Source organism: Podarcis vaucheri, assembly GCF_965113315.1.
Source record: "Podarcis vaucheri genome assembly, chromosome: 10".
In the NCBI taxonomy this organism is placed as follows: domain Eukaryota; kingdom Metazoa; phylum Chordata; class Lepidosauria; order Squamata; family Lacertidae; genus Podarcis; species Podarcis vaucheri.
The window spans coordinates 45,393,668-45,408,344 of NC_138748.1; the positions used below are offsets into that span (position 1 = coordinate 45,393,668).

At 44.0% G+C, this 14,677-nt stretch overlaps 1 protein-coding gene across 5 annotated transcripts in view; it reads left to right on the forward strand.

The window, feature by feature from the left end:
* Positions 1-14,072, forward strand: part of CSNK1E (casein kinase 1 epsilon) — a 47,571-nt gene extending 33,499 nt beyond the window's left edge. For 4 of the 5 annotated variants that reach the window (XM_082240916.1, XM_082240918.1, XM_082240917.1 and 1 more), the window contains exons 6-11: positions 6,819-6,989; positions 8,540-8,688; positions 10,178-10,370; positions 10,692-10,831; positions 12,069-12,134; positions 13,727-14,072. In XM_082240916.1, the coding sequence (XP_082097042.1) occupies positions 6,819-6,989; positions 8,540-8,688; positions 10,178-10,370; positions 10,692-10,831; positions 12,069-12,101 (686 nt within the window). In that variant the 3' untranslated portion in view covers positions 12,102-12,134; positions 13,727-14,072. The remainder of the gene's footprint in view (positions 1-6,818; positions 6,990-8,539; positions 8,689-10,177; positions 10,371-10,691; positions 10,832-12,068; positions 12,135-13,726) is intronic. The other variant, XM_082240920.1, reaches the window with a different exon arrangement.
* Positions 14,073-14,677: the final 605 nt, after the last annotated feature.

A 14,677-nucleotide genomic window follows, 5' to 3' on the forward strand; every position in this document is an offset into this window, starting at 1 on the left:
CCGGTCCCTTAAGAGTAATATTAGTTTTGGCTTTTTGTATGAAATTCTAGCTCATGGAGACTCTTAAAATGTGAAACCTCATAACTAGGGATTTGCTTTTGTCATCATGGCAAATTGTCTTCGGGCCCTTTGGTTGGTTGCTGTGTTCTTTTGATAAAGTGCATCTGTAAGAATCTTACAGCGATGAGCTTCATCAGCAGTAGCCAACATGGTGCCCTCAGATGTTGCTGGACTTTAACTTGCATCATCACTGACCGTTGGCTGTACTGGCTGGGGCTGATGGGAGTTGTAGTCCAGCAACATCTGAAGGGAACCTTGTCGGCTACTGCAGTGTACATGCTCTGTAAAGGCTGAAATTTCAGACAGCTTGGTCTTTTTTAGATAGCAGTACAGTATGTAACAAAAAGCAAATTACTGTTTTTTAAATGGTATGGCGAGTCTTACACAACTATATTGTGAGGACTAGTGCTTATTACTGATTCAAACAGGAATCTGATAAAGAACTTTCCTAATAAATTAGTCATCTAATCAGTTGCATGAATGTGAGAGACTAGTTGGTAGATTAGTATTGTTGGGGATGCTGTGTATGCTTGTAAAAAAGCATTGAGGGGTATTGGTAGAATATGGTTGCTATTTGTATCTATTTCCCTCTTATTTATTGTGTAGATGTTCTGTGCTTTGCCCATTGGAATTTTCCCTTCTCATTGTAAACCATTTTGGGTACCCTCTGTAGAAAAGCAGAATACAAATAATAATCTTGAGTTGTGGTCTGTGGTAGTTTACGAAAAGAGCTGACAGACCACGGTTTGTGATCAGTCAGCAAACTAGAATCTGAAACCGTGGTTTGAAATTGTGGCTCACGCTGTTTTTTGGCATGCTGTGTCCCCCTTGGCCAACCATAGTTAAGGTCTCTGATCTGCCTCCAGAGCTCATTATGCCTGCAAATGGGGATGCTGAATAGACTGAAAATGAAAGCAGATAAGCAGCCCAAACCATAGTTGTGAACCGCCCTGAGATCTGCGGGTGAAGGGCGCCCACACCCACCCACAAAACTATGGTCAGGTGCAAAGCAAGATTTGCCTGTTTTAAGTTGCCTGGATTGATAAAATGTGTGTTGGTCTTTATCTGCGCCTGTTGTGCAGGCCATGTGTACATGCAGCAAGATTAAGAAGTTTACAATTGTCATGCAGGTTGTGTACAACTTCCTGCGTGGTGTTTTTCGTGTAAGAATTTTTTCATGGCTGAGGGGTTCCTTAGTCAAGGTTCTTTCAGCAACGCTAACTGCTAGACTGTGTATGTAGTAGCCATGCATAAATCAGTCCCAGCTGCTGTTTGCATGAATGGATCTTTTGGACTTGGCAAATAAGCAGCTAAAGTGTGTGTTTGCATGTTGATTGGAGGGACCTTAAGACTCAGCAGTCTGACTTGCGTATTGTAATGAATGTTTTGACATTCCTCTTAGAAAGGCATACTGTATAAACCTGACCGATCTAGATCTTTCAACCTTAAATAGTAACCTGCTGGAAATTCTGCTTTTTTGTTTTTCATTTAAATGAGTGGCTTGTCTAATTCCTGCAAGGCTAAGTAATCAGAAGCTCTAAATTTAAAAAAAAAAAAAAAAACTGTGGTGGGAGAAATCAAACTCAGGAAGCTGTAAATCCGTAAGCTACATTGAGCATGCAGATTTTGGAAATGTATCTTTTATTTTTTATTATCTTTTATGTTTGGATATTGTGGTACTGAAAGGCAGGCTGTAAAACACCTTCACTTTACTATGCAGGAATTGTGTTTTACTTTAAATGCACAATTACAGTCAGAGTTCTTCATTTAAAGAAAAACAAGTTTAGTGACCAGACTCTCATGTTAGATTATGACACAGTATTATGTGCAGTACTATGTACTGTGATCTATTTTGAGGCAGGCCTACCAACTTGGAAGCCCCTGGACCAAATGCAGCATGCCAGTCATAGATTGCTGGCGGCCTGGGGCTGGATAGTCGCGCCCCCAGGCTGAACCTCCGTGTTAACATAAACTCTGCACTGCTGAAACCTCGTAAATAAAATGGGCTTCAGGCACTTGTTGTACGCAAGGCCTAGTGGATTGTCTGAAGTCTTGTGAGGAGTCTAGGCAGGAGCTATAATTGGAGCCTGCAAAGCTTTTAAATGGACGTTTGACAAGTTTGCCATTATTCAGAGTCTAGAATTTTGTGCTTTAAAAATACCACCTTCTGAATTGGCAAATGTGGCTGGTTGACTTCGTTTTGGCTGCCCAGCTTTAGCAGCGATTTTAATGAATGGACCTAGTACATTTTTATTCTGTAGTATTCTTGTGTTTGATGTTTTAGGGAGGAGGGGGGGAAATGCATTCTGTTGAACTTAATTTGGCTATAGTATTCTAAATTTGAATGTGCAGTGCAGTGATTACAGTGTCCAGAGGACATGCTGGGTGTGTATCTATTCAAACACTGAGTTGAGCATTTCACCTGGACCTTGCAGGAAATATTACTAGGAGGAACAATTTGGAAAAGGCAGCTCTCTAGTGAGCATGGAATCAAGCATTCCAGTCAACTTTCACATGCTCAAAATATGTCTTCCAGCATATCCTGCACCCAGAAACAGACACCCAGAAGTGCCCAGGGAGATGGCCTGTAACAGACTTTGTCTAAATAGCTGGAGGAGAAGGGCATAAATATCCGATAAATATTCCTCCCCTCTCCTTGCTCCAGCTGGGCCCCAGAGCCTTCCTGCTGATACCTCCCTTCTAGCATCTATAGTTGATTTCATGCCAAAGTGTAAAGCATTATCCACACACTCCAGGTCAGGGAATCAAAATTTACTGATTTCTCTGATTTTAATGCCAGTCAGCAGCAGGCAGGATCAAGCCCCCAATTGGCGAGATGTTGCCTGCTGCTGCCGCTGCTTCTCCAGTGGGGTGTGGGTGGCGCAGGTGGCTGTGGCAGGGCAGGGCGGCACTTCCCCAAGTGGCAAAATGGTTAATCATGAGCTTGGGCCCCAAGCACTCCAAAGCTCCATTCTGATTTATGATTCAAAATAGCTTCTGGTGCTGCGGGAAGCAGTGAAAAAGTAGGTGCACGCCTGCTTCTCACGGTTTTTCCGCTGCCATGGTGAAACCACCTACGGTGTCTGAGGCCAAGTCAATGTGAATAAACATAAAACTTTCAGAAGTTACATTAAAAACAAAAACAAAACCCTGCTCCTCCCTGTTAATGTGTTAATTTAACGTTGTTCTCCACAGACAGTTGAACGCATCTGTTCAGCTGAAGGAGCTGTATGACTTGAGTTGTGCCACAACAAATTTATTAGCATCCTTTAATGTGCCTCAGGACTTTGGTCCTCTGCTGTAGCAAAAACAAACCAAAGGAGGCAAGCTTGTGTTCAGAATACAGGAGCAATGGATCCAAACTACAAGAAAGAAGATTCCACCTAAACATTAGGAAGAACTTCCTGGCAGTAAGAGCTGTCCGACAGTGGAATTTGCTGCCCAGGAGTGTGGTGGAGTCTCCTTCTTTGGAGGTCTTTAAGCAGAGGCTTGACATGTCAGGAGTGCTCTGATGGTGTTTCCTGCTTGGCAGGGGGTTGGACTCGATGGCCTTTGTGGTCTCTTCCAACTCTCTGATTCTAAAACACAAAGTTTCCACCCAGGAGCCCAAAGGGTGCGCAGGTGCTGAGACTTCCCCTCGAGACACCTCCCTGAACTCTGTTGCTTTTCTCTGAGGAGAGCTCTGTGCTAGTCGTGAGCTCAGCTGGAAAAAAAGCGCCGGGGTGAGTGGGGGAGAGGCTGTGGCAGGCTCAGGCTCAGGGTCCCCCTGCCAAATGAAGAAGGACCTTTTTGGGGGGAGTAGCATCTTGGCAAGGGGACAAGATTCCCAGGCACTATCCTTCTGGTCTCCTTTTGCACCAAGTAAAGGCCTTTGTGTTCACCCCAGCCCTTTAAAAAAGTCTTATGAAACCTGGACTATCTGTGTTTACCTCTCGGGGTGCGGTTTAAATGTCTCTTGCATTTTTCTTTATATTATGTACACACACATACAGAGAGAGAGAGAGAGAGAGAGAACGAACGAATGAACTGTCCAGGTAACATTATGTTATGTTAGAAGGTGCATAGAAGATATATATGCATATAGATAGGTAGAAACACACAAACATACCTCTGCTTTATATATGACTGGGGCAACCCCACTTTTCAAGATTCACATTTCTGTTCCCTTTGCACCTAACAACTTTTTCACTTCTTTGTTTACAATTTTTTTATTCTGCCTCTCCACCAAATAGCGCTTAAGGCAGCTAACAGTGATAAACTTGTTTTTTAGCTTGTTCATTTCATTTGTGAATTGCTTCTCATGAAGCATCCCAAAACACTTCAGCAATAAAAACAAATACAAGAACAAGTTTCAAGTCCAGTAAGGAGACACATTGGATTTTTAAAAATACCCAGTAGTTGGGGAGAAAGATCTTTGGTGGGTACTGAAAGGGTGATAGAGAAGACATGCCTGCCTTATATGAAACGCAAATGAGTTCCAAAAGATGTAAAACGCTAAACATGGGTACTTCTCTGGGGTTTGTGTGGTCTGTTTTTTTAAAAAGAAAAAGTTGCAAGCTGCTTTTCTCCTACTGTATTTTCCCCTGTATCTGTAAAACTTTAGTAGTTTAATTTGTGGCGGCTTATAGCATTTTGTATGGTAGCATTTGTTTTAGAATATTTGATTCCCCTCCCGGCGTATTTTGTCCTCACAGTAACCCTGTGAGGTAGGATTGGCTGATAGTGTCTGGTCCAAAATCACTCAGTGAGCTTTGTGACTATGGGTGGATTAGAACCAGAATGGCTGTACAGTACTTCACTTTGAGACAATGAAATCCTTTCTCAGTGATTAAAAATTCACTTGGGTCGTTGCTGCTACTTAGCCGCAGCACGGGTGCTGAGGATAAAATTGGATCAAGATGCATTGTAACCTGCCTTGAACCCTTATAAGCTAGCTGAGTTGTTATTAGGGAATGCTGGAGAAATTAGTACAATAAGAAAACAGCTAAAGGGAATAATGTATCATTTTTCATACTGACAGTGTGATGAGTATTGCTCAGTCTGTATGCTAAATAGATCTTTTGGACAGGAAGCTCTTTTCTATATGGACAAATCTTTCAGAGACGGAGCTTCTTCCGTAGTAACACCCCCCCCCCCACGTTCCAGATACGATCAAAACAAGGAAATGGCACAGATACAGGGAAGAGAAATCCAGCCACAGTAGAAAGATATTTCGGCCAAATGCACGCTAGAGGCCAAGTAATAAAGGTCAGGGCCACAGTCCATCACAGTTAAGCATGCTTAAGCCCATTTGATATCAATGAGCTTAAGAGTGCTTACCTCTGTACTAGATTTTATTTTTCTTCTCCTCAGCTGCACACTGAAATATGAAAGGTTTCTGTTCTTGTTTTTTACATTACTAGTGCTATCTGAGAATTTTTCAGCTATTCTGGCATATGGTAGGGTAAAAAGGCAGGGTCAACTGAAACTTTAGGTAGCAGGAAACATGAAAAAGCAGAAGGATAGACACTTGGTGCCACAAGGATCCACGAGAGGCAAAACATACATTTTGGTCATGTGTGTTTCTCTCTCTCTCTATATATATATATACACACACACACACACACACACTTATACTTATATTTATATTATTTATATTTATATTTATATATTTATTATATTTATATTTATATATTTATTATATTTATTATATTTATACTTATATAAAAAATAGGGCAGGCAGACAGAAGTTATCCCTTTATCAACACACTGTGGTCTTGATGAAAATCATTTCCTTAAATCTGCTATTTGCATCAGGAGGGAGTTTAGTTTGCATTTAGACAGTGGCTGCTATTTCAAAAAGACAGGCCAAACCCACATGCGTTAACATAACACACAGTTTCCCCCGCCCTGAAACCAGTGCTAAATGTGGGAGTGCCGTCCTTCTTAGAATCTGAGGAAGGACAAATCATATACAAAAGATAAGTTGAATTCTAAAAAGCATCTAGAATTGATTTGTATCATCAGTTAGTACAGAGCCTTGTAAATAAGCTCAGAAAAGTTACAAGCCTTCTATACACCCACACCAAATACACAGACAATGGGCCTGCTAAGGGCTAGCAGAGGAGAGATGACTCTGTCGCCCTCCTCCAGCAGCCTGTTACCTTGCTTTGATGGGAGTTGAGGAGATGGGTTTCTTCCTCTGGCCGCCTGTTTGTTTTCTACTGGGCACCACCAACCTGATCCGTTATCTGCATGCTATGCCTTGTCACCCATGGCTACTAGGCAAGTGCTTAAATACAAGCCTGATTATACATTTACTTTGGATTATTAACTTTGGCTTCTGTTGGTCATGGGGAAAGGTAACTATCGAAGCCTTGATTATAGGAAATCTTTGCCTACAGCAGTTTCCTCAGAATCTCTTCTTTGCAGTCTTGAGTGCCTACTTTTTCAAAAGAAAAAAGGAAGATAGCTGAAACTCCAAAGATCTTGAATTGTGTACCAGTTTCAGTACCTCTTTTCCCTTCCATGGTTTTGTGCAACACATAGCCCTGCCTGGATCTCAGTCTTGCCACATACTTGCAGGACTCCGTCAGAGGGGATGAGCGCTGGGCCTGCTTTTTAAAATAATAAATATAAACAAATCTTCATTTCTTGGCAGGATAAGCCAAATTCTCTGTTCTGTAGCTTGTCTATATCATCACCTTGACTTTTCTGACGTAATGCAAGCTATTGCTGGAATAGCTCTGCTTCATGCATGTGTGTGCATCTGTTTCCAGAACAAAGTCGCCGTGATGACTTGGAGAGCTTGGGCTATGTGCTGATGTACTTTAACCTTGGCTCACTGCCTTGGCAAGGCCTGAAGGCTGCTACAAAGCGCCAGAAATATGAGCGCATCAGTGAGAAGAAGATGTCGACGCCCATCGAGGTGCTCTGCAAAGGCTACCCTTGTAAGTTCTTCCTTAGCATGCACAATTTGCTCATGCCCTTGCATCTCCTACACTTAGAGATTCATTTCTCCATAAACATACTCAAATTTGTCTAGTTGCCGTCATTGCATGTGCTCTGTGACCTTGCTACTTATTTAGGATCGAGATGAACATTGTTCCTCTGATTGCAAAATATTGGGTGAACAATCTGAGTGGCTGGGGAAGCCCAGCCAGATGGACAGGCTACAAATAAATTATTGTTGTTGTTGTTGTTGTTGTTGTTATTATTATTTCAGCAAGTTCTGCCCTCAGTAGTCTAAAAACTGTAGCTAACTGGGCTGCCTCAAGAGGTAAAGGACAAGCCTGGGGAAGGGTCATAGCTGAGTGGTACAGTATCAGTTTTGCATACAGAAGGTCCCAGGTTCAATCCCCAGGTAAGATTAGGAGAAAGCTGTCTGAAACTTTGGAGAGCTGTTGCCAGTCAGTGTAGACTCTACTGAGCTAGATGGCTCAGCGGTCTGAGTATGAGGTGGATTCCTATGTTCCTAAAGCCTTGCTTGTATCTGAAGCAGTCCGCTGGGTATATGTTGGGCAAGCTCATTTCAGAGTCTCCAAATATAGGCCTCTGGGGCTTACGCAGAGCAGGATTAAGTCCATATGCTATTCCCTTTATAGAGGGAATTGGAAGCCTTAAATGTGTGTATTCAAGTATGTTAAGTCGCAGAGTGTGAGGGACAAATTTCACTGCCTATGAACAGATGCACAGCACTCTGTCTTTCCTGCTTAAAGCATGGCCTCTCCCTGTACAGCACCAATACCAGAGGTGCATGCCCTCCCAATATACAAGTCCTGAGTCTCGATGGGCCGACCTGTATTTGTGAGAGGAAGGACTGAAAATTTGGGAGGAAAGTGGAAGGGGTGGCATGCAAGCCTGCCCGTAGGTTATTTCTCTCTGGTTTTGGGGAAAGGGGGGTGAATTTGGGGGCATGTATTTGGCAGGTTTCTGTGGGAATGAACTGGAGTAAGAAGGGGTAGGAATAGTCATGTACCTGTTACCTTTGCAAATGGACGAAATAAAAAGGGTTTTTGCACCAGGTGGTGTAAGAAATAGCCAAAATATGAAATGAACACAACCATATAATATGTTCATGCTGCTCTGGCTCTTTGAAGTTGGAGAATTTATCATTGTTTATTTAAATACTTAAAAAAAATTAAACATAGAATAGAAAGACAAACAGGAAAACTAAAACATAATAACAAACCGTAATAGAGTAATATTAACAGCAGATGATATATCTAAAGATTTAAAAGACATTAAAAGATATTAAGGCTGGTGAAATTTCTGGGGGAAACGAAAAAGGCTTCACCTGGTGCTAAAAGTTGACAACTTAGTGCCGGGTGAGTGTCTCAAGGGAAGGCATTCCACAACTGCAGTGGCACCTCCGAAAAGGCCCCTCTAGTAATCTATAACATGAAGACTTTATGAAGGCAAAGAAGGGAACAGCAGTGCCTCATTGGGGGGACTGCTGTGCTTGATGGCAACTAATAATCTCTCCCTGCTTTTCTCCCAGCTGAGTTCTCAACATACCTCAACTTCTGCCGTTCGCTGCGGTTCGATGACAAACCAGATTACTCTTACTTGAGGCAGCTGTTCCGCAACCTCTTCCACCGCCAGGGTTTCTCCTATGACTACGTGTTCGACTGGAACATGCTCAAGTTTGTGAGTAATTCCAGTTCTGAGCCTTTTTATTGTGTCCTGGACTCTGTGTGTGCTTGTGAGCTGCAAGTGGAGGCGAGTGGGGTGAACAACAGTGATGGCCATGCTTGAGGGTCTCTTTTTTTATTGATGGACTCTTGTGTTCACACATTATACTACAAATTCTTTTTAGCAGCAGAGTTCTGTGTCCTGACCTCAACTGCTGTTTGTTTGTTTTTCAAATAAAAAGCATGTTCAAAACCCTGTATGGCTGTAGAAATAAGCTTGGAAACAAGCGCATAAAGATCACACCCACACAATTCATTTAAATAATATTTAAAGTGCGTAGTTTCTTCTAACAAATCCTGGGAACTGTAGCTTGCCTCTCACAAAGCTACAATTCCCAGTACCTTTAATAAACTACATTTCCCAGGATTCTTTGGGAAATGTGTTTTAAACATATGATCTGGATGGGACCACAATCTGAGAAGACACACGATGGGGCTTCTTGTTCTGCACTGTTCCTTGTTGGACCATAGCCAAATCTTGTTGTGATGGGGCCTAAAGATATGCTGAAGTGGCACTGTAAATTGATGGAAAAACTTAAATGTTTAGTTGCTGTGTTCTTAGTTTTGGCTAATCATGAGAGGGAGCATGGGCTGGTGGGTGGTGTACCTTCTCACTTCCCTGAATGTTCAGCTTTCTTTTTTCTTAAGTGAAATCAGTCTCTGTCCTCAAACGTAAGTTGATTAGATATTAGATAACAGTGTAAGAACAAACCAAGCCCCTGATCTAGCAGGTCGGAGGGGGCAGTTGTACACTTGCACCTGGCCTTGCCTGGCCTCCTCCTGCAAAGGAAGTTTCACTCATCAGCAGGAAAGCCCTTCTGCTGAGGAGCAACCTCATGCATCTGCCCAAACAGCCTGGGAGCTGGCACAGCGAACGGGCATTTACCACCACCTTCTGTCCTGCCCGGCATGATCATCAGGTCTGTGGATGCAGCGCTGGCTGCGTCACTCCACTAAGCCGCACCACTGCCCCCCATGAGTTATGGTTGCAGCATCAATTCCAAGCATTTGTGTCTCATCTAAGCGCCTTTGCACTCTGTGTCCAGAACACTGGAAGACAGGGCAAGTTACCATTTACTGAGGAGCAGCAGCAGTAGAACATTGCCTAAACTTTTACTTCTTTTCAGCGTGAAAAGGGTAGAAACTCATTCCACTTTTTTAAAAAAGAAAGAAAAGGAAAACTGAACATTCAAGGAAGGAGCCTAAGGGGGTTCACTGTCCACCCGCCCACACTCCCTGTCATGGTTAGAAGAAATAAAGAAAGCAAAATAAACCAGCATATGGAAACTGTCCTGTATGATTCAGTTTTCCTTCCCTCCTCCCCATAACTCTTATCTTGTTGCATGTGCAGCTAATTCTGCATATGAATAAAGTGATTTTTACCCCTCCCTTTTTTTAACCTGCTTCTAAAATCTGGATGCGTTCTGGGGTGTTTGATATTCCAGGGAGCAGCCCGGAATCCTGAGGACATGGATCGGGAGAGGCGAGAACACGAGCGAGAGGAGCGGATGGGGCAGCTCCGGGGTTCAGCTACGCGGGCACTGCCCCCTGGACCTCCTGCCGGAGCCACAGCTAACCGCCTCCGCAATGTCGCTGAGCCCATGGCCTCCACACCCACCTCCCGCATCCAGCAATCTGGTGAGTAGAGGGAAGGTCACCTGCAAACCTGTTCTCTGCCATGGGCTCGTTCCTAAGTAAAGTAAATCCTCCGTATGTGTAACTACAGCTGCTCACCTTCTTCACGGCTGCTTGCTCTTGCCTTTCCCATTCCTTTCCCATTCCTCCCCCCTCTAGCAGTGGTGGTTGTGGGACTCTTGCCCCGTCTCTGCCCTGCCTTTATCCTGTTCAAAATTTAGAGTTTAAGCTCCAAGCGGAACAGACTCTTCCTCACCCCTCTTTTTCTTACATTGCTCTGCAAAAAGCATCAATTTTACAAGTTAGTAATTTGCCCCTTGCCAGGAAACACGTCCCCCAGGGCAATTTCACGGGTGGACAGGGAGCGGAAGGTCAGCATGAGGTTACACCGAGGAGCCCCTGCAAACATCTCCTCATCTGACCTCACAGGGCGGCAAGAGGTGTCACGAATTTCAGCGTCACAGGTGGGTTCCTACCAGCGGCCAAGTAGGGCCAGAACTGCATCCATCTGCTTGTGGGCTGTGGCTAGAATTAAGAAAATAGTAGAGTTAAGAGTCTCACCAGGTCATGCTAATCTGGTAGCTACCCAGTTGGTGCAAATCCTTATTCTGCTTCTTTGTGAGACTGCGTTAAAAATGGCCTGCTCCTCTGAAAACGATGGCAATTACATCCTTGTGTGAAAGGGGAGAAATTACCAACCTTCCAGCTGTTGAGAATTTAAACATTCTGGCAGCCCAGCGTGAGAAGCAGAACAGCTAAGCTAGCTGTGTTGCAGGGCTTGTCATACGCTTAAGTGAAAAAAAAAGAATCTTTAGTCTGAATTCTTGTGTGAAGTGCTATCAGAATAGTCACGAGCCACCAAATATGTACAGCAAAAATAAATTACGGCTGCTAATCTGCTTTTCTCCCGCCAAGATACATATGGCTCAGACCCATGGGGTATTTTGTAGATTAATAATAGTACATTGAATTATGCTTGGGAGTCAGTGTTGCAGTGCAGCCTATGTGCATTCTTGTCTGCTGATGTCAATAGGAGGCTCTTGCATTCCGTACTAGTTGAACTTCCCGATTCTTTTCAAAGACACAGACCCATTGCAGTGATTTATTCAAGTCAGCAACAAATATGGATGATTTTAACCAGGGGGAAAAGGACAAAATCCTTGGACTAGCTGGAACTGGTAGAAAAGCACTCATGGCTGCAGCAATTGCCTGCTTCCCCAAACTGGGAACAGGATCAGCCAAAGGATATGTATCATAGCTGTCAACTTTCCCCTTTTCTTGCGAGGAATCCTATTCGGAATAAGGGAATTTCCCTTAAAAAAAGGGAAAACGTTGACAGCTATAATATGTATGTGTGACACTGTCTCCTTGGAATCTAGGAACCATCAGTCGTCATCATTGCCTCCTTTTTTGTGGATTTGGTTTTAGCTTTATTAACTAATCATGAGCTAAACAATGCTTGAATCTGCTGAAAAAGAAGTCAACTGGGAAATAAGGTTGAAGTGCATTCAGTGGCAAGCCATCTACCAGTACTTTGATGAAAATTATCCTGTGTTTGTAGGTAGTTGAATGTACTCCTTGGAAGGAGGGGGTGGGGTCTTGCTGAAACAAGGGTGGGAGAAAGAACCTGAATGACATCTCTTTACCCACCCTTGCTAAAGTCCTCTTCTTCAGCCTACTCACTTCTCTATTTGTTTATAGACAAGTGTGCCATTTGATCACCTGGGGAAGTGAAGAGAGGATTCCACCGGACCAGTGTTTGCTTAGGTGAGTCTCTACCTAACCCCTTCTCTTCTGTCTACATGGATAGTGGATCTTCATGGGTTGATATGCTTCCTTTCTGCATGTAACCCCAGCATAATGCCCCATGGTTATAGAAATGGCACAAGTGGGATGTTTGAACAGCCCCAGCTGTTTAGAACCTATGACAGAGAGATCCAAACATTCATTCTCTCTGTGTCTCTTGGTTGGTAAATGTTCCAGGCCTAACCAGTATCACAAGGCCATTTTTGAACATTAATGGGCATGGCTAAACTTTGGCTAACATGCCACGATTAGCAAACCATATAGTTTATTGCTGTGGAAACATGTAACCCTAGGCATATATTAAGAGATGCCTGTTGAGGAATGCATTCACCCTACAAGCTCAGCTGCTAGGAGCTACCTAACAGTTGTAGACCTCACCCTTGAGTCTCACTCACATGAGACTCTTGAAAGATGCAATGTGCACACTTCTTTAGCACACCATAGGTTGCTTTCTTGGCCCCTTGGGTGAAATCAGTTGGTCAGAATGCTTTTTCCAAAAACAGCTTGCTCTGCACTTCCTTTACTTGGTTGTAAAGGAATATGAGACAGGTTGCTACTTGCCTTTATTGCAGAGGGTGAAGGAAGGCAGGTTAAGGGGGAAGAGCAGTGACTTGAGTCCTCTTCCCAAAAGCATGCAGATGTTGATATAGAAGTAAGCCACTGCTGTTTTTAAAAGCAGGCCTTCATGTAGCTTACTGGACTTGGCCCTAACTCTCTAGCGCTCTTTGGATGTTCTTCCCTGTGTAATTACCATTGTGTGGGTGGCGGGGAGAGAGTGCGGATTTGTTCCCTGGCCTCACCTCCACACCCCCCAAAATCACACCATTGTAGCTTTCCCCATCGCTCCCCACCACATCACAGGGGCTGAATTTCTGAATCAGGAAGCCTGCCCTGCTTCTATAGGCTCCCTCTGTGATTATGAACCCTGATCTGAAGAAGTGTGCATGCACACAACAGACCAACACGGCTACCTACCTGTAACTAGAACCCTGATCTATCAGGGTTCTCAGTTATGCCAGGAGCCTCTTGTGGAGTAGAGCAGCCTGCCAATTGCAGAAGTTCAGCCCCCAACCTGTTTAAAGCTGCAAGAGTGTTGATGGTGTTGTTATAGAAGGAGAGAGGCCATGGAGTGTGCCCCTGGAATCGCAACACCCTTCTGATTTAACCCGCCTTTCTTGCTGTGTAGAATTTTGACTTTTCTTTGGGAGGTGGGAAGAGGCTAACTCTCCTTGTCTGATGCTTCCAGCATTAAGTAAGGCGAGCATCTTTTCAGTTTTGGGGCTGCTTCCAGGATAAAGCAGTGCACGCCCACGTTGCAGATACGTTGTGAAGCTGAGGGAAGGAACAGGAAGCACCATGTACACTGTTTCACAAATGTCCTTTCTAAAGAGGGTCAGTGGCACAATCGGCTGACACATTTTCACAAGTGTTGCTGCTGTGTGTAGTACTAGTAGTAGTTATTAGTAAGATTTGTCGTAGGGTCTCCAGTGTTGGATGGGCGGAAACGTTTTTAACAATGCTCTCTTCTTCCCCCCCCCCTTTTCTTTTTCTAGTGTCTTCACTGTATTTTTCTTTTAAAAAACAAAATAACAAAAACAAATTTAAAAAAAGAAAAAAAAGAAAAAAAACCCCAATTTCCCCCCCCTGCCAGCAACAAGGAGAGGAGCTGCCCTATGCTGGCGTCCATGTCTTTTCTGAGATCGTTGCCTGCGTTCCCGAGCCCAACTTGCCTTGGACAAAGTCACAGATGCAGGAGGAGCCTTGCCGAAACACCTCTGCTGCCACCGCGCAGTTTCATCTCCGTAGGCCTTGCCCCATTTCACGCCAGCAGGCTATGGCCAGCCACCCTCAGCTTCTCACTCCCTTTTTTGTGATCTGTTTGTATCATTGGGAAAAGGAGGAAAAAAACCACACAACACAAAAATCAAACCCCCGACTTCCATATTTTTTAAAAGTTCGGTTTGTGTAAGATGAAATTTGTTTCCAGCATAATTTTAAATTCCGTTGGGATTGTGGGGGGGTTTTGGGGAGGGGAGGGTCGGGGGCGGAGGAGGCAGAGGAGGATGTTTGCAGCAGACTTTTACAATTCCAGGTCAGAATGGAGTCAAAAGCTGGCTTTAATATTCATTTTAAATGTGAACTGCGGTTTCTAGCAGGCGCTGCCTTTGTGGGTGGCAGGGGCCGGGGTGGGGCAATGGTGGAAGAAGCATCCTTTCCCTAGGGGACACCACTGCCCCTGTGTGCATTCACGGGCATGTTGGGAGATGCCGCGGGCAGACCAACGAGGCGAAGAGTACTGGCACAGCGGCAGTGCATATGGGGTTGAGGCATGTGCTGCGCAAGGCAGGAGCAAATGTGAAGGACGTGGAACTGTTGCCTGCCTCATATGCAGGCAGTGGGGGTGGGTGGGCGTCTCTTCTTTTTTAAAAAAAAATTGAAACAAAACTGCGTGTGTTTAGTTTATATTTTTTTAATTATTATTTTGTACTTCCTCAGGAGCCGGG